Source organism: Sapajus apella, unplaced genomic scaffold (genome assembly GCF_009761245.1).
Source record: "Sapajus apella isolate SASKATOON/1434 unplaced genomic scaffold, GSC_monkey_1.0 scaffold36, whole genome shotgun sequence".
Taxonomy (NCBI): Eukaryota; Metazoa; Chordata; class Mammalia; order Primates; family Cebidae; genus Sapajus; species Sapajus apella.
This window is the reverse complement of record NW_022436976.1, coordinates 31,086,906-31,111,677: the sequence shown is the minus strand read 5'-3', so window position 1 is coordinate 31,111,677 and position 24,772 is coordinate 31,086,906. Positions and strand designations below refer to the sequence as shown.

General features: G+C 42.5%; 1 protein-coding gene and 1 long non-coding RNA gene across 3 annotated transcripts in view; both read left to right on the top strand.

Moving 5' to 3' along the window:
* TTC4 (tetratricopeptide repeat domain 4) overlaps nt 1-22,781 on the top strand; it is a 27,881-nt gene extending 5,100 nt beyond the window's left edge. The window contains exons 4-12 of one of the 2 annotated variants that reach the window (XM_032296880.1): nt 908-985; nt 2,485-2,609; nt 8,483-8,569; nt 11,319-11,533; nt 13,667-13,748; nt 17,592-17,674; nt 21,973-22,200; nt 22,243-22,477; nt 22,536-22,781. In XM_032296880.1, coding sequence (XP_032152771.1) covers nt 908-985; nt 2,485-2,609; nt 8,483-8,569; nt 11,319-11,533; nt 13,667-13,748; nt 17,592-17,674; nt 21,973-22,075 — 773 coding nt within the window. In that variant the 3' untranslated portion in view covers nt 22,076-22,200; nt 22,243-22,477; nt 22,536-22,781. Of the gene's footprint in view, nt 1-907; nt 986-2,484; nt 2,610-8,482; nt 8,570-11,318; nt 11,534-13,666; nt 13,749-17,591; nt 17,675-21,969; nt 22,201-22,242; nt 22,478-22,535 lie in introns of both variants that reach the window. The other variant, XM_032296879.1, reaches the window with a different exon arrangement.
* A 673-nt stretch (nt 22,782-23,454) lies between these two features.
* Nucleotides 23,455-24,772, top strand: LOC116563989. The gene is made up of 2 exons (XR_004274676.1): nt 23,455-23,523; nt 23,658-24,772. It is a non-coding gene; the product is annotated as an uncharacterized LOC116563989 (long non-coding RNA).

Sequence of the window (24,772 nt, the reverse complement as noted above, 5' to 3'; positions counted from 1 at the left end):
CTGCCTCAGCCTCCTGAGTAGCTGGGATTACAGGCACGCACCACCATGCCCAGCTAATTTTTTGTATTTTTAGTAGAGAAGGGGTTTCACCATGTTGACCAGGATGGTCTCGATCTCTTGACCTCGTGATCCACCCGCCTCAGCCTCCCAGAGTGCTGGGATTACAGGTTTGAGCCACTGCGCCCGGCCATCTTTTTTTTTTTTTAATGCACTTACAAATATATGTGTATGTGTCTATATGTTTAGTTAGGTTTGTTTTTTTAAAAAAATAGACTTCTTCTATACTCATAGAACCACCAGTTAAAACAGCATAGAACAAACATCCTACCATGTCTGTTACATGAGGATCTATCTCATTCTTTTTAATGGCTGCATAATATTCAATAGTATGGATTTACCATAATTTATATAATCATTACCAAATTGAGGATATTTGGGTTATCTCCCAGCTTTTCACAATTAAAGTAATGCTGTAGTTAGCATGCTTTTACATTTATTCTTGCATATTTGTTCAAGTATTTTTGATAATTTTCCAGAAGAAAATTGTTGGGTCAAAGTGTATGTACAAAGTACATGCTAATTTGCTTTCTAATTTACCCTAAGAGTGCCCCTTTCCACATCTTCTCTACTACTAGATACTATTTGTCTAACTTTTACCAATTTCTAATTTTAATTTCCTAATCATTAGTGATGTTGAACATCTTTTCATGTGCTTACTAGCCATTTACAATTCTGTAGATTGCCTGATGTTATAGATATTTCTGAGGTTCTTGATGAGTACAACTATATTTTTTCTAAAAACAGTTGCTGTCATTTGTATTTCTCCAAGATTGTACAAGAGTGCCTTTGTCACTACACATAAAATTGTGATCTCAAAATTCTCTCTTACTAAACGGTGTTTTGTTAGGCAATTTTCGTTCTGCTCTCAATGATGTGACAGCTGCCAGAAAGCTAAAACCCTGCCACCTCAAAGCAATAATAAGAGGTAAGTCTTGTAGAACTGCAGTATGATTGTCGTTATGGAAAAGCTAGTACTCACTGCACCAAAAAGGTGACATTTAAAGCTTTGATATGAAGGTGCTAGGATACTAATAAAGTCATCTTATTTTTGGAGTCTGGATATTAAGTTCCTGTTCTTTATCAACAGCAACGTATCACTTTTAAGAGAATTCCTTAGAGAATGACTTAACCCTTTATGTTTTAAGAATTTGTGGAGAAATAGAAACCTCTCATTTTAAATTAATACATAATAAAATTAATTAAAACAAAGCAGTTACAAAAGCCACATTCTGTTTTTTGTTTTTTTGTTGTTGTTGTTTTTTTTTTTTTTTTCAAATTAGCTGATTGAAAGGCAAGGTCTTAAATGCCATGTTAATGTTAATTAAAAGAAAAGTTATGGGACCTTTGCTGATCACTCTGGTGCTGAGATGTTCCCAGATAATGTTTTCTCTTGTAGTCTGACCTTTCTATGTAATAATAGTGCTTTTATTGCTTTTATACTTCACCTTTTCTTTGAGAAGCTCATAGGTGCTTTGCAAACTTTAATTTATTCATCACATTTTAATCTTCCCTGCATCCCCATGGACCAGTTTAAAATGCTTTATCAAAATTATGCCTTTTTAAATGTTCGTGGTTAAGGGCAGCAGGCAGATCCATGTCCCTCAGCTGTAGGAAAAGAAGGTACTGAGCAAAGATTGGCTGACAAATTGAATCTAGGTAGTCTGTGGAATTCGCCTCAGGCTGGAAGTTTGTAATCCTTGATTCAGTTGTTGGTTTAACTTACAGTGTGACCTTAGCAAGACACCACTTTGAATATCAATTTGCTCATCTCTGGAAGATGAGGTTAGATTCTGTTGACATCTAAGCTCTTACAATTCTTATATTTTGAAATTCTGTGGAAAACCTAAAGAGGCTAACTGGAGAAAGATGTACATGATAACATTTAAAGTTTTTTTGTGATGGGGGAAAGGTAGCCATAAAGCACAAAATTAGGAGAGACCTGTTGTCTTTGGCCTTGCCACTGCCTTGATGAGTAGCTGAAGCAAATTCTGCTGTCTCCCTCCATTTAAAAAATCATCTGGGATGGACTTTAATCCTCTTGTTTGCAGATGAACCTAAAGCTTGGATATGCTTGGTCCTTTGTCTGAGGTCTAGCTGGTAAATGACACAGCCAGATTTCTAGCCTTGATCTATCCAGTTTCAAAGTCTGTTCTCTTTGCCACTAAGTTACAGCTTTTCCTACTTTAAGAGCCCTTAATGCCAGGGAGACGTACAGCAATTTTGAACTAAATGGACCTAAGGGATTTTTCTGATCTAGGATACAAAAAATATTCTTCTTTGTCTGCGGACTGCAGTATAAGGGCATTATCCTCCATTTTGCCTCCAGGGGGCTGGCTGTGAGTTGGTGGGGGTGGGAGATCTTGCTCAAAGGAGGCTCTTTCTGTGCATATTGTTCTTGGGTGCTAAGGGTTCTGGGTTCTGCAGGTGCCTTATGCCATCTGGAACTGAAACACTTTGCTGAGGCCGTGAACTGGTGTGATGAGGGACTGCAGATAGATGCCACAGAGAAGAAGCTTCTGGAAATGAGGGCTAAAGCAGACAAGCTGAAGGTTGGTGACTGTCAGCAGCCGGATTAGTATTTGCTAATTAGCATTAATTAGCATTCCCAAGATTGTGTCTTTCAAGTCATTGTAAACTTTTTAAAATCAAAACCTAAAACTAGTCCCTACTCTTGGAACTCTGTGGAGAACAGAGACAAGTAAACAAATAAACAGTTATCGTGTGATATAGAGGTAAGCAAGGATAGATGGGGTGTATAGCTTAGTACAGTCATATGCCACTTAACAGTATTTCATTCAGTGATGGAACACTGCACCTATTACAGTGGTCCCATAAGATTATAAAGTCCTATTTTAACTGTACTTTTTCTGTGTCTAGATATGTTTAGCTACACAGATACTTACCATCGTGTTATAGTTGCCTACAGTATTCAGAGTAGTTATGTGCTATATAGGTTTGTAGCCTGGGTGCAATAGGCTGTACCATATAATCTAGGTATGTAGCAGGCTATACCATCTCAGTTTGTATAAGTACATTCTGTGATGCTTGTACAACAATGATTGTACATTTTTCAGAATGTATTCCCATCAATCTGCATGGGGATATGTCTTATCCAGGGCAAAATTAGATACCATTACTGTATACAGTCACAAAACAATGTCACATGTTTGGGGCCAGCTAAAGACTCCCAATATATATTATATACTCCCATTCCATAGTATGAACAGTGAAGACAGGTCTAACCCAGGAATTAAGAGACCTTAAGACTAGTTCTGGCTTTCTATTAACAGGTATGTAAGGAAGTATTGCACAGTGGCTAAGAGCTTAGACTCTGGAGCCACTACCTGAATTTGAGGACTCCCTTCATGACAGTTGTGTGACTTGGACAACTTCCTGATCTCCTTGTACTTTAGCTACCTCACTAGTAAAAGGAGAATTAAAATACTACCTTATAGAGCTATTATATAGTTTAGATGGTTTAACATAAGTAATGTTTTTTAAATAGCACCTGGAACATATACAGAGTAAGTGCTATTTAAATGTTGGATATTATTTTGGGTAGTAATGATATTCTGCTATTATTACTGTTTTTATCATCATTTTAGCTATTATATGCTAAAATGCCAGAAATGTCACATGTTAGCAATGACCAGGGGTCATTCTGGTCATATGAAATGGTAGAAAAGGTAGATCTCTATGGACCCAGATGGCTCAATAACAGAATTCTGAGCCCAGGTAATTGGGTGTGGCCAGAATTTCTGAAAGTGGCACATACAGGAATAAATGTCTAGAGGATTACTGGGGACAGTCACAGTTAAAGGGAGATTTCAAGGGCCAGAAGCCTGATATTAAGCCTAGGTGACACTGCTTGCTGAATAGCTGAATTATTCCCCTATGTCTGAGTACAGATTGATTCTGGATTCCTATGTGCTTGGTATATGTAGCCAACAGACTTGTGGCTATATTAATATCAGACAGAATAGACTTCAAGGTAGCAAGTATTACCTGAGATGAAGTGAAGCTTTTTTTCTTTTTTTTCTTGAGATAGAGTCTTGCTCTATTGCCCAGGCTGGAGTGCAGTGGCATGATCATGGCTTACTGCAGCCTTGACCTCCTGGGCTCAACTGATCCTCCTGCCTCAACCTCCTGAGTAACTTGACCTAAAGTCGTGCACCACCATGCCAGACTAATTTTTTATTTTTTCAATTTGTAAATTTGTAGAGACAGGGTTTCACTATGTTGCCCAGACTGGTCTCAAACTCTCAGGCTCAACAGTCCTCCTGCCTTAGTCTTCCAAGTGCTGGGATTACAGGCATGAGCTGCTGTGCCCAGCCATTGAAGCATTTTTTAAATGATATAAGGACCAGCTTATATGAATATTTAACAATTCTAAATATGTAGCACCTAGTCACAGCTTCAAAATGCATGACACAAAACTTGACAACTGAAGAAGGAAGAGATAAATTCACAAATAGGTGGAAAGATCAACTCTCTCAGTAATTAATAAAACCAGTGTTTAAAAAATAGAGATGGGTAATGTCAGTAACAGTGGTGGACTAAAGACCTTCAAAAATTTTCTCTTCCATAAAATCGATGAGGAAACTGGCAAAAATGATCAGAATCAACTTTCCTAGGACTGGAAATGAACCAGAGGTTTGCAGCAGTCTGGGCATGTTTATTCAAGAAAATTGATGGAACTTCAGTAAGAACAGCAAGCTTTGTGGCATTTTATTATTTATTTTTATTATTTTTGAGACAGAGTCTTGCTCTGTTGCCCAAGCTGGAGTGCAGTGGCATGATCTTGGCTCAGTGCAACCTCTGCCTCCTGGGTTCAAGCGATTCTCCTGCCTCAGCCTCCTGAGTAGCTGGGATTACAAGCACGTGCCATCACACCTAGCTAATTTTTATATTTTTAGTAGAGTTGGTATTTCACCATGTTGGCCTGGCTGGTCTTGAACTCCTGACCTCAGGTCATCCACCTGCCTTGGCCCCCAAAATGCCAGGATTACAGGCATGAGCCACCATGTCTGGCCCTTTGTGGCATTTTAACTTGCTTTGTTATCTCCTCCTCCCAGTTCCACGGTAGCCTTGAAAGCCAGCAGCCCACAGTCATGGTGAAAATGAGCAGGCTGCAGCCACCAGAGGAGACAGAACAGGGTTAGAGCCCTTTCAAAGCCTCGTCCCCAGAGAACTGTCATGATTTGACCATCTGGTGGATCCCTGGAAGACCATGCTCACAGGGCTGTTTTTATATGACCTGACTTGGAGCTTACCCAGTATGAAAAGCTCTTTTACATAGGGCCAGAAAGTAGGGGGAATGAAAAGGTGGGAGAGAATTTGTCAAAAACAATTAGAGGCGATTGTTAAAGATTGCAGAACCTGAAGCAGTGGATAGCACTTGGAGCAAACAGTAGGCGCATCATAAAGCTTAAAAAGAAAAACTAGGGAATGAAATTCTGTAGGGGCTTTGAAAAGCTCCAGGGGGATCTAGATGGTCACACATGTGCCCAGGGCTATACTCATGCTCAGGAAAGACCTGAGTAGACCCTAAGCTCTCAGAGTCTCTGGAAGCAGGAAGTGAAGGCTAAGGTAGAATTGTAAACTGCTTGGGTGCATGCTAAAATTGTGCTTCAACATATACACAAAGGCTCTTGACAAAGATTGAAAAACTTATTTGATCTAGATGTTTAGGGAAATCTCTGTCTAGTCATTAGGTAGAGGAAGGCTAGACATAGGACTTACTAGACAAAGACTTTAAACCAGCTAATTTAAATATCTTCTCAGAATGAAAGGAAATTGTGTCTAAAGAACTAAAAAGAAGAATGAGAATGATGTCTTTCCAAATAAAGAATATCAACAAAAAGAAATTACTAAAAAGAACCTAACAGATGTTCTGTAGTTGAAAAGTACATTAACTGAAATGAAAAATTCACTAGAGGGTCTCAACAGCACATTTGAGCAGGCAGTAATAGGAATCATTACACCTAAGATGTATTGGTTGAGATTATCCAGTCTGAAGAACAGAATGAAAAAAGAATAAGGATGAAGAAAGACTTGTACAATGCCATCAAGCATACCACCAAAGGCATAACGAGGGTCCTGGAAGGAGAGGAGAGAGAGAAATGGACAAAAGAATACTTGGGGAAATATTGACCAAAAACGTCCCAAATTTGATGAAAAACAGTGATGGATACATCCAAAAGTTTAACAAACTACAAGCGGGATAAACTTAAAGTGATCTACATTTAAACACATTGTAGTGAAACTGTTGAAAAACAAAGAAGAGAACCTTACAAGCAGCAGGAGAAAAATGATGCTTCATGTACAGAAAATCCTAAAGAAAATTAACAGCTTTTTCATCAGAAACCATGAAGGCTAAAAGGCAGGTAAATGACATATTCAAAGTGTTAAAAGAAAAAGACTCTAAGAATTCTATATCTAGCAAACCTATTCTTCAAAAATGAAAGCGTGGAAGAGAAGTAGTAGTAAAATCATCTATATGCAGGCAACATGACCTTTTATATAGAAAATCCTAAGGGAGCCACTAAAAAACTATTGGAACTAATAAACAAGTTTAGCAAGCTTGTTGGAAACAACATCAATACACAAAAATCATTTGTATTCTATAGATTTTTAATGAACACTCTGAAAATGAAATTAAGTAAACAATTCAATTTTTAATAACACCAAAAAATACTTAGGAATACATTTAACAAAAGTAGCTAAAACTTATACTCTGAAAATACAAAAAACATTGTTGAAAGAAATTAAAGACCTAAGTAAATAGGAAGACATTCCATGTTCATAGATTAGATCTTAATATTGTTAGATGGCAACACTACCAAAATTAGTATATCAATTTAGTGCATTTTTTTTTTTTTTGAGACATGATCTTGCTCTGTTGTCCAGGCTGGAGTGCAGTGGCATGGTCATGGCTCACTGCAGTCTCAAAATCTTGGGCTCAAGCAGCCCTCCTGCCTCAGTCTCTCAAGCAACTGGGACTATAGGCATGTAATGCCACATCTGGCTAATTTCATTGCAATCTGTATCAAAAGTCCAATTGACTTCTCTGCAGAAATGGACAGGCTGACCATAATATTCATATAGAAATTCAAGGGACTCTGAATAACCAACAATCATGAGAGACGAAACAGAATTGGAAAACTCACACTTCCCAATTTCAAAACATATCACAGAGCTACAGTAATCAAGGCATTGTGGTACTAGCATAAGAACAGACATATAACTCAATGTAATAAAATTGAGAGCTCAGAAATAAACCCTCATTTATGGGGAATTTATTTTCAACAAGTGTGCCAAGGCCATTCAATAGGGAGAGAATCTTTTCAACAAGTGATGGTGGCACAACTGGATATTCACATGTGGAAGAATAAAGCTAGAAACTTACTTCGTACTATATAAAAGTTACCCAAAAAAGGATCTAATACCTAAATGTAAGAGCTGAGACTATACAACTCTTAAAACATAGATATAAAGCTTCATGAACTTGGATATGAAACAAACCACAAGCAACAAAAGGAAAAGTAGATCGATTGGACTCCATCAAAAGTAAAACTTTTTGCTTCAAAGGATACCATCAAAAAAGTGAAAAGTTAAGATAAATGTGAAGAAAAAAGTTGAGTTAAGATAAATGTGAAGAAAAAAGTGAAAAGGGGCTGGGTGTAGTGGCTTGCACCTGTAATCCTAGCATTTTAGGAGGCCAAGGCAGGAGGATCACTTGAGGCCAGGAATTCAAGATCAGCCTGGGCAACAAAATGAGACCTTGTCTCTACCTTAAAAAAAAAAAAAAAAAAAAAAAGGGTGAAAAGACAGCCCACAGAATGGGAGAAAATACTTGTAAGTTTTATCTACAATATATAAACAACTCATAATAAGACAAGTAACTCAGTTTTTTAAATGAGCAAAGGATGTGAATAGACTTTTCTTCAGAGACACACAAATGGCCAAAAAGCACATGAAAAGTGTTCAACATCATTAATAATTAGGAAATGAAAATCAAAACCACAGTAAGATACCATTTCATACCCACTAGGGTGGTTATAATTTAAAAAAAAAAAAAAACCTATAAAGACAGGGTCTCTATCACCCAGGCTGTGTTTCATAGCATTCGGTTCACACCACCAGAGTAGTACATAATCTACCTGTTATACTTGGCTCTTCACTTGCCTGTACCCCTCAACCTCTCAGTAGACTATGAGGTCCTTGGGTACAGGAAGTAGATTTAAATTTCTGCCGGCATGTACTTTGTAAATGTTTATTGAACTGAATCTGACCACTGGTATTCCTTAACAGAGGAGCTTGGGTTGAATAGAGACCAGAGATGATAATTTAGGAGCAGGCTGGGGGCAATAGAAGAGGAACTCAGGTCTCTAGAGCTGATGCATCTAAATTTCACTTTTAGAGAACTGAACAGAGGGATGTGAGGAAAGCCAGCTTGAAAGAAAAGAAGGAGAGGAATCAGAATGAGGCTTTACTCCAGGCCATCAAGGTGAGTTCTCAAACCTTATGTTTTTAGGGTCCTGCTAAATTCACTAATCCTGTGAAGCTTGTTGGGAACCTTTCTTGGGATGCTTTACCTGAAGGAATGTGTTCATGTTCTTTCTACTGTGGTAAAGCAGTGTGACAGAGGAGTCTGTCAGGCCACCCCAGTTCAGTCAGCCCTCTCACTTGTGTATACGTGTTGGTCTCAGTGACATGTACAGTTGTCTCCGCTTATCTGAGGCAGATGTGTTCCAAGATCCACAATGGATGCCTGAAATCTCAAATAGTAACAAACCTGATTGCCATCAGTTAGAATACATTTCTGTTTGTGTCTTTCACCCACAAATATAATGCCTTTTCCATCTTAGCTAAAGCACTTGTCACATACTGTGGCCATAATTTTTGCAGTTTGAGGTACAACAGCAAAACTAGCATGAATTTCTTTTTCCTTCTTCATAATTTCACAGATAGAAGATTGCTTTTACCGTAGATTTTAGCAATTTCAGCATACAATTTTTTTTTTAATTGAGGAGTTTCACCTTTTTACTTAAAGGAGATAGTTTATAGCTTCTATTTGGCATATCCAGATTGCCAGCATCAGTACTCTTGTGCTTTGGGGTCCTTAATAAGTAAAATGAGTGTTACTTAATACAGGCACTGTGATACTATGTCAGTGAATCTCATCATTGAGTTGGGTAGTGACTCACTAACAGGTGGGTATCATCAACAGCGTGGATGCACTGGACAAAGGAGCAGAGCCTGTGATTTCATCATATGCTACTCAGAACAGTGCATAATTTAAAACTTAGAGGTTGTTTATTTCTGGAATTTTTGTTTAATTGTTTCAGACCATGGTTGACCACTGGTAAATGAAACTGCAGAAAGCGAAACCGTGGGTAAGGGGACACTATTGTACTGAATACGTACCTGCTTTGGGTTGAGTGTTATTTAACCTTCACAGTGGCCTTCTGAGATAGGTTGTCTTGCTCCTGTTTTGCTGGATTATGAAATAGTTTCAGAGAGGTGAAGAAACCTTACACAGTTAGCATGTGTTAGAGCCAGGCTGTTGCTCTTAACCACTGCATTATATCGCATCTTGAGAAAGCCTGACATTTTAGGATGTTGTTCCTATAATAACAACAGCAATAACAAAATCCTACCCTCCGCTCTCTTTCCTGTGTTTTGAAATATATGTAGTCTGACCCAAATCTTGCTTTAACCTCATTACCTAGGAAGTCACGTGTTTGAGCTTGTTTGGTCTTCACAAACAAGGAGAGAGAATATCTACTGGGAGACTGTGGGAGAGGTCTTTTGTTTCATTATTTGTTCAGTTAAATTATGCACCCATTTATGTTCTGTAAGAATCTTAACACTGCCAAAATATACTCCACTATTCTCTCCCCACAACGATCTGTTTACATATATTATCACATTAAACAGATTAAAATACTCCAGATTTTCCATCTAATTCTCATTCACAGTGAGGGATTTGTTCGTTTTCTTAAATGTAGAATACGGGATGCCCAGACACCCAGACATTTGCATACATACTTTTTTTTTTTTTTTTGATCTCTCCTTTAGTGTAATCCTTCATCTCAAACTTAACATACATAGGAATTACTCTTTTAACAGTGCACAGAGCCATGTATGCTGTATTTTACTAATGGCTTTAGGGAGGAGTCAGCAAACTGCAGCCATTGGAACACAGCCCTGCCTATTTGTTTATGTACTACTTATGGCTGTTTTCACACTACAGTGGCAGAGTTGGGTAGTTAATTTTGACAGAGACCATTGTCCAGAACTCTTAAAATATTTCTTATCTAATGCTTTAAGAAAAAGTTTGCCAACCTGCAATTTAGGGGATATCATCAAATCTAATTTTGATTGCATGTCATTTCCCCTCATGTGCTAACCTTAGGAACCCCTGCACACATACGTAAGAGGTGACCCTATTATTTCAGACTCTTGATTTATGCCCATCTATAAGAGACAGTTAAGAATCAGTCAGTGCACATTCTTTCTAGCATACTCCATGTCCCAGCTAAACTGAAGCATTTGACATTTCTGCACAGGCTTCCTTCTTGATCTTTTCTATGCTTTTGCACATGCTGCTCCTTGGAGTGGAACGTTCTTCCTTCCTTCTAGGTGCCCCTCCCTTCCAACTTCTCTGCTTTTAAAAGTCATTGTTCAAGGCCTAGCATAGCTCAGTCACCTCCAGCCCCCAGGCTGAATTAATTATTCCATGGTCTGCAGTTCCACAGTTCTACTTCTTACTTTATATTGTCATTATTTCTATAGCTGTCTCACCACTTGATATTGAGCAGAGGCTTGAGGGCAGGTAACCATGTCTAGTTCTCTGTTGACAGGGTCCAGCACAAGATAGATGCCCAATGAAAGTGAGTTAAGTAAGTGGTACCTACTATGTACCAGGCCTCAGGAATAATGAAGATGGATTATGTGTAGAGCTGGCCCTCAAGGAGCTCGCATTGTTGTGGTTTGTTTTTTTTAACTTTTGGTGTATTAAAGTTAGTTGTCCATGTTCATTCAGGGTGCAGATGGAGAAAATTAAATTAAAACTAAAGTTAGTCGTGCAGCCTGGACAATATAGTGAAACTCCATTTCTACAAAAAATAAAAATAAATATAAAAAAAAATTAGCCAGGTGTTTTTTATTTATTTTTTTTATTTCAGTAAAATGGGTTTGCATCTTCCCACACAATAAGGTGTGCATTATGTGTGTTTCTGTCTTCAATCCAGGCTAGGAATATCAGGCTCTCTGAAGGTGCCTGTGAGGATGAAGATTCAGCCTCAGAAGGTCTAGGTGAGCTTTTCCTGGATGGACTCAGCTCTGAGAACCCCCATGGAGCCAGGCTGAGTCTAGATGACCAGGGCAGGCTGAGCTGGCCTGTGCTCTTTCTGTACCCAGAGTATGCCCAGTCGGACTTCATCTCTGCTTTTCATGAGGACTCCAGGTACTGACTTGCCCAGGAGCCCTCTGCTTTTGCTTGCATGCTTTCTCTGTTTTTGTGGCAGTAGGATAAGTGGGTTTTTGGTTGAGAAGGGAAGATAATAGTTTATAGGGTTTCACACAATCTGGCTTGATAACAACATCTCTCTCCTATAGCTGACTGAACCTTGACTAAGTAGGTTTGCAATGACAGACAAAAGTCTCATCGTCATGCCGCAGTGTTGCGTTTGCCAAAGAGTGGTACACATCACTGGTGAAATATGAAGTCATTTTAGGCAGTACATGCATAGCAATTTAAGTGAATATTAGAAAAAAATATAGAGGCCGGGTGCTGTGGCTCACATCTGTAATCCCAGCACTTTGGGAGGCCAAGTTGGGTGGATTACTTGAGGCCAGGAGTTTGAGACCAGCCTGGCCAACATGGTGAAACCCTGTCTCTACTAAAAATAAAAAAAACTATCCAGGCATCTGTAATCTCAGCTACTCAAGAGGCTGAGGCATGAGAATTGCTTGAACCTAGGAGGTAGAGGTTGCAGTGAGCTGAAATTGCACCACTGTACTCCAGCCTGGGCGACAGAGCAAGACTCTGTCTCAAATATGTATACATATATATAAAACTAGCCAACTTAATTGGTGATTTCATAGGGTTAACACATAGAATGAGGCTAAGTGTAAGAAAATATTTTTGTAATTTTTTTTTTGAGACCAGGTCTCGCTCTGTCACCCAGGCTGGATTGCATTGGCATGATTATGGCTCATCACAGCCTCCATCTCCCAGGCTCAGGTGATCCTCCTGCCTCAGCCTCTCAAGTAGCTGGAATCACAGGTGAATACCACCACATCTGGGTAATTTTTAAATTCTTTGGTAGACACAGAATCTCTCTATGTTGCCAGCCTTGTCTTGAACTCCGGGGCTCAAATGAGCCTCCCACGTTGGCCCCTGAAAGTGCTGGAATTATATAGGCGTGAGCCAGAAATGTTTTTAAGCCTGAATCGGTTTAAAAAAAATTATGTCGGCCGGGCGCGGTGGCTCAAGCCTGTAATCCCAGCACTTTGGGAGGCAGAGGCGGGTGGATCACGAGGTCAAGAGATCGAGACCATCCTGGTCAACATGGTGAAACCCTGTCTCTACTAAAAATACAAAAAATTAGCTGGGCATGGTGGCGTGTGCCTGTAATCCCAGCTACTCAGGAGGCTGACGCAGGAGAATTGCCTGAACCCAGGAGGCGGAGGTTGCGGTGAGCCGAGATCGCGCCATTGCACTCCAGCCTGGGTAACAAGAGCGAAACTCCGTCTCAAAAAAAAAAAAAAAAAAAAAAAAAAAAAAAATTATGTCCACCGAGCACGGTGGCTCATGCCTGTAATCCCAGCACTTTGGGAAGCCAAGGCAGGCGGATCACTTGAGACCAGGAGTTCAAGACCAAGCTGGCCAATATGGCAAAATCCTGTGTCTACTAAAAATATGAAAAAATTAGCCAGGTGTGGTGATGCATGCCTGTAGTCCCAGTTGCCTGGAGGCTGAGGCACGAGAATTGCTTGAACCTGGGAGGTGGAGGTTACAGTGAGCAGAGATTGTGCCATTGCACTGCAGTCTGTGTGACAGAGTGAGACTTTGTCTCAAGAAAAAAAAAAAAAGAGAGAGAGATATTCTGTCAGTCAGGTGCCGTGGCTCACATCTGTAATCCCAATACTTTGGGAGGCTGAGGCCAGAGGATCATTTGAGCCCAGGAGTTTAAGACCATCCTGGGTAACATAGTGAGACCCCCTGTCTCTACAAAAAAAGAAAAAAAGCCAGGCATGGTGGCATGTGCCTATAGTCCCAGCTATGCAGGAGGCTGAGGTAGAGGAATTGCTTGAGCCCGGGAAGTCAAGGCTACAGTGAGCTGTTGTCACGCCACTGTACTCTAGCCAGGGTGACAGAGCGAGACCCTGTCTCCCCCGCCAAAAAAAGAAAGAAAATTATGTCATAATAGGACAAGTGATACATATACACATTTTGGGTACTGCTGTGAAATGGGTTAAGCATGCGTTTCATGTTTTATACGTTCTAGATATCTCTGAATGAGTGTCTGGGGACTGATGTGGGAAAATAGATCATGAGTTATTGATACCCAGAAAGTACATGTTTTATCCTTAGGTTTATTGATCATCTAATGGTGATGTTTGGTGAAACACCCTCTTGGGACCTAGAGCAAAAATATTGCCCTGATAATTTGGAGGTAAGAGAACTTTTATTTTGTTCCTCTATGGAATTTTTTTTTTTTTTTTTTTTTGCGGCGTGGGAGGTGGGATGGGAAGGCTGGTAGAGTGGGTAGGAATTGACTGCTTTATTTTTTTGAAAATTATAATAAAACATACATGACATAATATTTGCCATTTTAACCCTCTTTAGGTATACAGTTCAGTGGCATTAAGTACATTCACATTGTTGTGCAACTATTACCACCTGCCATCTCCAAAACTTTTTCATAATCCCAAATTGAAACTCTTGAGTGTCTCATATAAGTGGAATCATACAGTTTTTGTGTCTGGCTTATTTCGCTTAGCATAATGTCTTCAAGGCTCATACATATTGTGGCATGTGTCAGAATTTCCTTTTTTTTTTTTTTGTTTGAGACGCAGTCTTGCTCTTATGCCCAGGCTGGAGTGCAGTGGTGTGATCTCGGCTTACTTCAACCTCCGCCTGCCAGGTTCAAGCGATTCTCCTGCATCAGCCTCCCGAGTAGCTGGGATTACAGGCGTCTGCCACCACACCCGGCTAATTTTTGTATTTTTAGTAGAGATGGGATTTCACCCTATTGGCCAGGCTGGTCTAGAACTCCTGACCTCAAGTGATCCACTCCCCTCAGCCTGCCAAAGTGCTGGGATTACAGGTGTAAGCCACCACACCTGGCCAGAATTTTCTTTTTATTTATTTATTTTTAGTTTTTGAGACAGAATCTCGCTCTGTCACCTAGGCTGAAGTGCAAGTGGTGCAATCTCAGATGATTGCAACCTCTGCCTCCCAGGTTCAAGCGATTCTCATGCCCCAGGCTCCTGGGTAGCTGGGATTACAGGCATACACCACCATGCCTGGCTAATTTTTTTTTTTTTTTTTTTTTTGTATTTTTAGTAGAGATAGGGTTTTGCTGTGTTGGCCAGGCTGGTCTCAAACTCCTGGCTTCAAGTGATCCACCTGCCTTGGCCTTCCAAAGTGCTGGGATTACAGGCGTGAGCCACCATGCCCAGCCAAAATTTCTTTCCTTTTTAAGGCTGAATAACATTCCATTGTTGGGATTTCTTAAATAAAAAATCACAATTTCCAGTATAAAGAATTATCTCTTTCTAATCATTTGAGAGTAAGACAGCAACTGATGTCCCATTACCCCTGAATACTGGTGTGTATTTACTATACACAAGGACATTTCTCTTTATAATACCCATATAGCTATCAAAGCAGGAAATTTACATTAATTCACTGCTACCATCTAACCCTCAGACTCCATTTAGGTTTCACAAATTCTTTATAGCAAAAGGATTTTGTTTGGAATCACATACTGTATTTAGTGATCATGTCCCATTAGTCTCCTTCAGTATGGAAGAGTTCCTCAGCTTTTCCTCCATTTTTTTTTTTTTTACTTAAAAAATTTTTTTTATTCATATTTTTGTGATTATGTGATTCAACTGCAGAACACTTCCTTGATCTTAACACCTTTGAAAATTACAGACCACTTATTTTGTGGAATGTATGTCCGTATGGGCTTGTCTGATGTTTCCTTCTGACTAGATTTAGATTATGCATATTTGTTTGTTTGTCTGTTTGTTTTGAGATGGAGTTTTGCTCTTGTTGCCCAGGCTGAAGTGCAGTGCCACAATCTCGGCTCACTGTAGCCTCTACCTCCCAGCTCCAAGTGATTCTTCTGCCTCAACCTCCCGAATAGCTGGGATTACAGGCATCTGCCACCATGCCTGGCTAATTTTTTGTATTTTTAGTTGAGATGGGGTTTTGCCATGTTGGCCAGCCTGGTCTCCAACTCGTGACCTCAAATGATCTGCCCGCCTCGGCCTCCCAAAGTGTTGGGATTACAGGTGTGAGCCATTGCACCCGGCCTGGATTATGCATATTTGGCTGGAATATTACAGAAGTGATGCTGTATTCTCATTGCACTATCACGTGATCTCCATTTGCCCCATTACTGATGATGTTCACTCTGATCACCTGATTGATTTGGGGTCTGCCAGCCTTATCTACTGTACAGTTACTTTCTTATTATGATTAGTAAGTGTTTTATAGGGAGATCCTTTGAAATGGTGTAAATATCCCATTGCTCATCAGACCTTCAACATACTTATTTATATTGGTGGATTTATAGTTTCTTGTTTTATTTAATGAGTTACAATCTGATACTATGAGTGTTTCTTTTATGCGCGAAATATCCCAGATTTGGCCAGGGGGAATCGCTTCTAATTTGTTTCTGTGTCCTTTTGATTTGTGTCTATTTTTTAAGTGGTTGCTTTCTTACACAAGATGTTATAGGTTCAAATGTGCTTTCCTTGCCCCAGCTCTGGGAATCAGCTATTTTCCCCAAGGAGCCCTGTTTCTTTCTAGCGAAGAATGATATTTAGAAGCCAAGATCTCTGTGCAATAAGTGTATTGATTAATACAATGTGGGTAGAGAGGCAGGCTTACTGCCTCAGTGCCTTCTCAGTGCCACAGCTGGGGCCTGTTTCAGTGCCACAGCTGGGATTGTGTGTGTGTGTGTGTGTGTGTGTGTGTGTGTGTGTAAAACTGTGACATCTCATTGGTATCTCCAACTCTAATCCAATACCCACAAGATTTTTTTCTCCCTTTCTATATTTGTGAGGATGACTATTTTTTAATTTTTATTTATTTATTTATTTTGAGACAGGGCCTAGCTGTGTTGCCCAGGCTGGAGTACAGTGGTGAGATCTTAGCTCACTGCAGCCTCAAGCTTTTGGGCTCAAATGATCCTCCCACCTCAGCCTCCCAAGTACCTGGGACCACAGGCATGTACCACCATGCCTAATTTTTGTATTTTTATAGGGATGGGTTTTACCATATAGCCCAGGCTGGTCGTGAACCCTTGGGCTCAAGTGATCCACCCACCTCAGTCTCCCAAAGTATTCAGATTACAGGCATGAGCCACCATGCCCAGCCTGGCTTTATTATTCTTAATATGTTTATTTGTTTGATCAGTTCCCGTCCTATCACTACTGGCCCCTCTCCCATGTAGAGCCTTCCTCACCCTACTTGGACTCTTGACTCCCCATGGTAGGCTGCCACCCCAGCGTGGGTGCCTTCCTCACCCTGCACAGACTCTGATATCCCGCACTGCTTAACCACCCTACACAGACACCCTCCTCATCCTGCTTGTGCTCTGACCCCCCCATAACAGGCCACCCCCTGCCATGAGTGGTCATCCTCCTCACCCTAGTTGGGCCTGTATACTCCATATTACTTCTCCCCGTGCATGGATACCCTTTTCACCCCACATGGGCTCTGAAACCCCATCCTAGGCAGCCATCTTACAAGGCAGTGCTTATTCCCCTGCTCAGGCTGGCCCCCGGTATGGATGCCCTCCTTCACTGGTCCTGCTCTGACACCCTGGGCAGCTTGCTGTGCAGACGTCTTTCTCACCCTGCTTGGGCTCTGACATCCTGTATGGACATCTTTCTTACCTTCCTCAGCCTCTTCCACTGCTCTGAGCCACCATAGCTTTCTCCTTCACATACCTGATGGCTTTAGTTGGAATTGTTAGAAGGGAAGGCTACATAGGCCTGGCCTTGAGTCTTGACTCCTCTGTTTACTAGCTGGGTAATGTTGCCAAGTTGTTCTTCTCTGAGCCTTGGTTCTGTCTTTGGAAAATGGAACTGATAATAGTCTCTCTTACAGTGGCATGAGGAGGACTAAATGGAAAGCACCTGGCTATACAGCTGTATAAAGGAAGCATTCAACTAGTAACCGTTGCCATCTTTTTAATTTTCCCTGGGCTTAGCCTAAACGTGCCTAAGGCTGCCAAAGTACTTTATCTCTGACTCTGGCCCTTCTGTTAATCTTGCAGGTCTACTTTGAGGATGAGGACAGGGCAGAACTGTACTGGGTGCCTGCCAAGAGCACCTTGCTGCAGGTTCTACAGCACCACAGGTGAGTCACCTCATGGCGCCGAGTAGACTGGGGAAGATGCTCAGTGTATTAGTCCATTTTCACACTGCTGATAAAGACATATCTGAGACTGGGCAATTTACAAAGAAGAGAGGTTTAATGGACTCACAGTTCCATGTGGCTAGGGAAGCCGCACAATCATGACAGAAGATAAGGAGGAGCAAGTCGCCTCTTGCGTGGATGGCAGCAGGAAGAGAGAGAGCATGTGCAGGAAAATTCCTCCTTTTTTTTTTTTTGAGATGGAGTTTTGCTCTTGTTGCCCAGGCTGGAGTGCTGTAGTGCAATCTCAGCTCACTGTAGCCTCCACCTCCTGGGTTCAAGTAATTCTCCTGCCTCAGCTTCCTGAGTAGCTAGGATTACAGGCATGTGCCACCACGCCCAGCTAATTTTTGTATTTTTAGTAGAGACAGGATTTCACCATGTTGGCTAGGCTGGTCTCGAACTCCTGACCTCAGATGATCCACCTGCCTCAGCCTCCCAAACTGCTGGGATTACAGGCGTGAGCCACCGCTCCCAGCTGAAAACTCCCATTTTTAAAAGGATCAGATTTCGTGAGACTTAGTCGCTATCATGAGAACAACACAGGAAAGACACACCCCCATGCTCAGTCATCTCCCACTTGGTTCCTCCCGTAACACATGGGAATCATGGGAGCTAGAAGATGAGATTTGGGTGGGGATACAGAGCCAAACCATATCACTCAGGCAATATCCCAGAAATATAGTCAGGTTCTTATTCCATTGCTGGTTGATTACCTCATACTCCCCTCCCTTCTGCCCTGAGCACAACAGCCATGGAGACTGGCCGGGCCCTTTAAACTTAGCCATCGATCAAACACACTCTAGTGTGATGATAGTGCACTGCATCACAGCCATGACACTTCAGACCAGGGAAGATAAACGAGGCTGGTCTGAGAAGGGAAAAGCTGCCTGGCTTTTGTACATGTACATGAAGGCTGCTGTGATGGCCTTCCTTTTTTTTTTTTTTTTTTTTTTCCTTTTGAGACGGAGTCTCGCTCTATCACCCAAGTAGCTGAGATTACAGGCACCCACTACTACGCCGGGCTAATTTTTGTATTTTTAATGGAATCGGGGTTTCACCATGTTGTCCAGGCTGGTCTCAAGCTCCTGACCTCAGGTGATCCACCCCTGTTGGCCTCCCAAAGTGCTGGGATTACAGGCATGAGCCACTGGATTACAGCCAGCCTTCCTTTTCCTAGTTGTACCTATACCTGTGCCTCCTGGTACTGTTTCTTTTGTTGGTTTTTTCTTATTTTTAATTTTTTTTTTTTTAAATAGAGACAGGGTTTTACCATGTTAGCCAGGCTGGTCCTGAACTCCTGGGCTCAAGCAATCCACCTTCCTCAGCCTCCCAAAGTGCTGGGATTAGAGGTTTGAGCCACCACATCCAATTAACGTTTTTTTTATTTTTTGAGACGGAGCCTTGCTCTGTCACCCAGGCTAGAGTGCAGTGGCGTGATCTTGGCTCACTGCAACTTCCACCTCCTGGGTTCAAGCAGTTCTCCTGCTCAGCCTCCTGAGTAGCTGGGATTACAGGCATACACCACCATGCCTGGCTAATTTTTGTATTTTCAGTAGAGAGGGGTTTTTACCATGTTGGCTAAGGTGGTCTCAAATCCTGACTTCAAGCCATCCACCGATCTGAGCTTCCCAAAGTGCTGAAATTACAGGTGTGAGCCACCACACCCAGCCCCTAAATTTTGTTTTTTTAATTATTTTTATGATAGAGACAGGGTATCTTCTCCAGGGTGGTCTTGAACTCCTGGGCTCAAGCAGTCCTCCCGCCTCATCCTCCCAAGTAGCTGGAATATCGAGTGCATACCATCGTCCTGGCTCCTGATGCTATCATCGGAAGAGAACGTTGGCTCTTGAAGTCAGACCCATCGTCATTTACTAGCTGAAGGACTCTAAGGACACACTGCCTCTCCGGGGCTGCCTCCTCATCTCTCGAACGGGAGTAATACTTGGCCCACACATTTCTCAGGTTATTTGAGAGCTAATGAGAGGCTAGGAGGTCAAGTGCTGTTGTGAACTACACAGGGCAGTCCTGCTGTAGGAGGGCATCTTTGTCATTAGCAGTGGCAGCAAGTGGGGTTTGGCATTTGTCTCAGAGCAGCTGTGAGGTGTTCCTGGACTATAAGGGAATGCCCTCAGCAGATCTGCAAATTGACGCTTGGACTACTTTTCCTTAAGCTTTGAGCAAAGCAAAGAAGAGAAAAGCAGATGCTTTTGCACTTAAGCTAAAAGAGCCCAATGTATTAGTGTAAAGAGAGTGGTTGGATGTGGTAGGAAATGAGGCTAGAAAGCTAAGTTAGGGCCATACAGGAAGGCCTGAATGCCCTGCTTAAGAAGTGTAAACATTATCCTGATCATGGTGTACACGAGGGTTGCTTATTAAAAATTTAAAAGATTTTAAAAGATGTACAGAGTAGGCTGGGTATAGTGGTTCACACCCATAATTCCAGCACTTTGGGAGGTTGAGGATGAAGATCACCTGAGCCCAGGAGTTAGAGATCATCCTGAGAAACAGCGAGATCCTGTCTCTACAAAAAAAGTTTTTTTAAAAAATTGGCCAGGTTTGGTGGTGTGTGCCTGTAGTCCTAGGTACTTGGGAGGCTGAGGCAGGAAGATTACTCGAACCCAGCATTTTGAGGCTGCAGTGAGCTATGATCATACCACTGCACTCCAGCCTGGGTGATAGTGAGACCCCGTCTTCCACCCTCCCCCAGAAAAATTACAGAGTAAGAGTAAAGATTTGAAGTGTACTGTTCAATGGTAAGGCCTGAAGTAGGAGGAGGTGGATTAGAAAGGGGTTTAGGAGGCAGATTGGATGGGAGTTGGTGATGTGGTGGGGGTGTCCAGCTAGTCTTAATGCCTTGGCTTTGGCTTGGTAGACAGGAAGGAAAGGTTTTTCGGGATCTGATTGATACCTTTAGTGGTGTTTTTCTCTGGTCCCAAATCTTTCTTCTAGTTTGTGGACAAATTTTCAGCTGCCCATTTTCTCAGTTGTTAGCAAATTACCCAGAATTCTTTAAAGGCCTGAGTTGTGCCCTACTCAGGAGAGTAGGAGAAATCTGAATAGAAAACAGACTGATGCTTGGAGGAAACGCAATTTCATGCTTTTCAGAAAATGTAAATGCTGTTGGAAGTTACTACCTTTAAAACTATTGCCATAGGCAAAAGGCTTTGCAGGACTGGTTTCTGTCAACTTTAGACCCTAAACTGGGTGGAGCCATGAAATAGGTCCTCTGTCCCAAACCCAGTCCACTGAGTAATGCAACACCCCATCCCCGGAGGCCAAAGTCTTGCCTGCGTCTCCAGCCTGCCTCACTCCTTTTTCTTTGTGCCCTAGCCGGCAAACCTTGTGGTTACTTGTACCTCCTGGCTTTGGCTCCTCAACCCTCATCCCCACCCCTTCTCCAAATTAAAGCCGAGTTCAGACGTGGCATCTTCCAGGAAGATTTTTTTGATTTTCCTTCCCTGAAGAGGGAATCGTGCCTCCTTGGGATAGTGCTGTGCCTCACAAATGCTTCTGCAGTTGTACCTTGCTGTCATTAAGTGGTTCCTCATCTCCCTTCCCTCTAGGACTGAATTTAAGAACGAAGATGATGGTGTGTGTCTTTGTTTTTTAATCTCTGTGTTTTCAGCACAGGGCCTGGCTTACCACTCAATGTTTAATGAATGAAACTATATTTCATAGTTTTATTTCGAATTTAGCCACAGACATGCATGATGCCGAAGAACTGGGCTAAAGGTTCTGGCTAGGTTGTAAGGATGAGAATGTCATGCTAATTTGCTAGATTTGTGAACAACCAAATAACTGCGCTAAACTTGCATTTTCATGTTGACTCACATCCAAAGGCTCACCTTGAATATTGTTAGGAAGATGGATGAATGATTAAGATTGTAATTCAGCCGGGCGCGGTGGCTCACGCCTGTAATCCCAGCACTTTGGGAGGCCGAGGCGGGTGGATCACGAGGTCAAGAGATCGAGACCATCCTGGTCAACATGTGAAACCCCGTCTCTACTAAAAATACAAAAAATTAGCTGGGCATGGTGGCGTGTGCCTGTAGTCCCAGCTACTCAGGAGGCTGAGGCAGGAGAATTGCCTGAACCCAGGAGGTAGAGGTCATGGTGAGCCGAGATCTCGCCATTGCACTCCAGCCTGGGTAACAAGAGCGAAACTCCGTCTCAAAAAAAAAAAAAAAAAAAGATTGTAATTCAATTAACGCCCTCTCTTTTAAATGTGTTCACGGCAGGTACTTTGTAAAAGCCCTGACACCAGCATTTTTGGTCTGTGTAAGATCCTCTCCTTTTTGCAAGAATTATCTCCGGGGGAGAAAGGTGCACCAGATAAGATGACTGAGTCAGGCCCCCTGGATCTCCTCCCTCACCCTCCTCTGCTGGGAACCTAGCACATCTGAATCAGCTGGACATACTGCTGGAGTCCAATGCTTTATTTCTGTCACCCTGGGGATAGTCCTTCCTAGCATCATGGTGGGGAGGAGCCTCTGGCTTCCCCGAACTGTAGCCTCTCTGGCTGGTCTTCGCTTTCTTCAGTTGATGTAAAACTCCATCTTGGCCATGACATCCTTGGACTCCATCTCTAAAGGGACCATCTGCTGCAGTTACCACAGCAGCCGACCTGAGTGACACCCTGGTCTGTGGAGATGAATTCAGGATCCAGTGACATGTTTCTGAACTTTTGTGGAGTTCGATACCTTAGAGAGGCTACCCCTCAAACTGCACATCTCCACACAAACTGTGCATAGGATTCCAAGGCTTAAAGCTGAGAGACCCTGGTCTCAAGTTACTTCATGAGCACAGAGGGAAGCCAGGTAGGGTTGCTATAGATACCTTGAGGTGAAATGGGGACAGAAAGCCACACCCTGCTCTGCATTTATAAAGACCATGCAAACTGAGATCCCTGGTACCCCTGAAAAGACTGCCAGTTTTCTTCAACTTTGCCATATGGAGGACTGTGACATACTTGGACAGTGGCCTCTGAGTTCCTCTGCAGTTTTCACATTTTAGGATTTTATGTCTTTTAAACTGGAAAATCTTCTAGTGTGTTGGGCTGTTGTTATAGGGTATAGGAGTTTATCCATCCTGACCTGTAGCTGTAACTTCCTGCAGTGCCCACCCCATCCCCCGGGAGAGTGTACTTCCTTGCTCCTGATGCAGAGGGATGTGAGCGGGCATGAGCTCTCCTGTGTCCGACAGAAGCCTGAAGAGCCGTGTGTGGTTGGCCCATGCTCTTCCCTCTGCCGTGAGAACACGTTTTCCACAGAGAAGCCATTCCATGGAGCTGAGCTACAGCAGCTGGCCTGCAGCCACTGAGTGTCACAGGAATCAGAGAGCAATGTTTGCCATAGTAAGCAATGAGATTTGGGGATTGGTTGTTACTATAGCAGAGCTGACTAATACATTGGTAAACTAAAACCAGCTGCTGTCCTTAAAGTGGACTATTTGAGGCTGGGCACGGTGGCTCATGCCTTTAATCCCAGCACTTTGGGAGGCTGAGGCAGGTGGATCACCTGAGGTCGGGAGTTGGAGACCAGCCTGGCCAACATAGCAAACCTCATCTCTACTAAAAATACAAAAATTAGTCAGATATGGTGGCAGGCATCTGTAATCCCAGCTACTCAGGAGGGTGAGGCAGGAGAATTGCTTGAACCTGGGAGGCAGAGTTTGCAGTGAGCTGAGATCACAACACTGCACTCCAGCCTGGGAGACGAGCAAAACTCCATCTCAAAAAAACCCAAAAAAAACAGTGGACTAATTTTGAGTTTTGCATAGTGTGCCTCACTGTCTTTGAAAGGAAATTGGCTGTGGAATACTTAGAAAGAACCATGCAGCTTCCAGGTGCTGGTCCCTGCCTGTGACTTGTAGTCAGGAAGCTGAAGTTCTTTGTAAGTATTCCACGAGCCTGTAGAAGCTGAAGTTCTTTGTAAGTATTCCATTCCTTCCTAGGCCTCGTTTTGGCCACTTTAGGGCCTGAGGACCAGGAGGCTGATGGACATGAGGTCTTCTGTGCATTCTCTACCATTAGACCTAGGAGAGGCAGAGAAAGTGATTTTAGGGATTGTTAGCACATAAGGATTAAACTTCCTTATATATGAGGAAGTTTAATAATATCTTCTCAGAGGATTGTTTTGAGGATTAAATGGCTGGCACCTGGCACATAGTAGGTACTTAGTAAGCATTGGTTGTTATGGGTACCAGGCACTTTTATAGCAGGAGTCCCTAGTCCCGGGGCATAGACTGGTACCAGTTCATGTCCTGTTAGGAACGAGGCCAGGCCGCACAGCAGTTGAGCGGCGGGTGGAAAAGCATTACCGCCCAAGCTCCACCTCCTGTCAGGTCAGTGGTGGCATGAGATTCTCATAGGAGCGTGAACCCTGCTGTGAACTGCGCGCGTGAGGGATCTAGGTTGTGTGCTCCTTATGAGAATCTAAAGCCTGGTGATCTCAGGTGGAACAGTTTCATCCCAAAACCATTCTCCTCCCCGCCCTGTGGAAAAATGGTCTTCTACCAAACTGATCCCTGGTGCCAAAAAGGTTGGGGACTGCTGCTGTATAGGACAACTCTTTTTAGGATGATTCTCCCCTGACTTGATCCCAGATGAGGAACTGCCATGGCTCTAAGGCCTCATGAAGGGTGGGCCTCTCCACAAGTGGACTCAGCCGTTAGGAGTCATCTCCTGAAATCCTGGATTCCAGAGGCATAGCCAGACTGAAAAGGGACCTGTGTCTTTATTTAAAAAATTAAAATATATATTTTGTAGAGATGGAGTCTCCCACTGTTTCAAAGGCTGGTCTCAAACTCCTGGTCTCAAGTGATCTTCCCACCTCAGCCTCCCAAGGCATTGGGATTACAGGCATAAGCCACCGACCTGTCCTTGTGTGTTTTCGAATGCCCTGGATAGAAGGCAGGAGCCCTAGGACCTGCTGACAGGGCCAGTCCCCAGGGACTGCCTAATCCTAGCAAGTCCCCGCCCTCCCTGGGCCTTGGCTTTTCTATCTAAACAATGGGAACAATATGCTAGAAAGTGCTGCA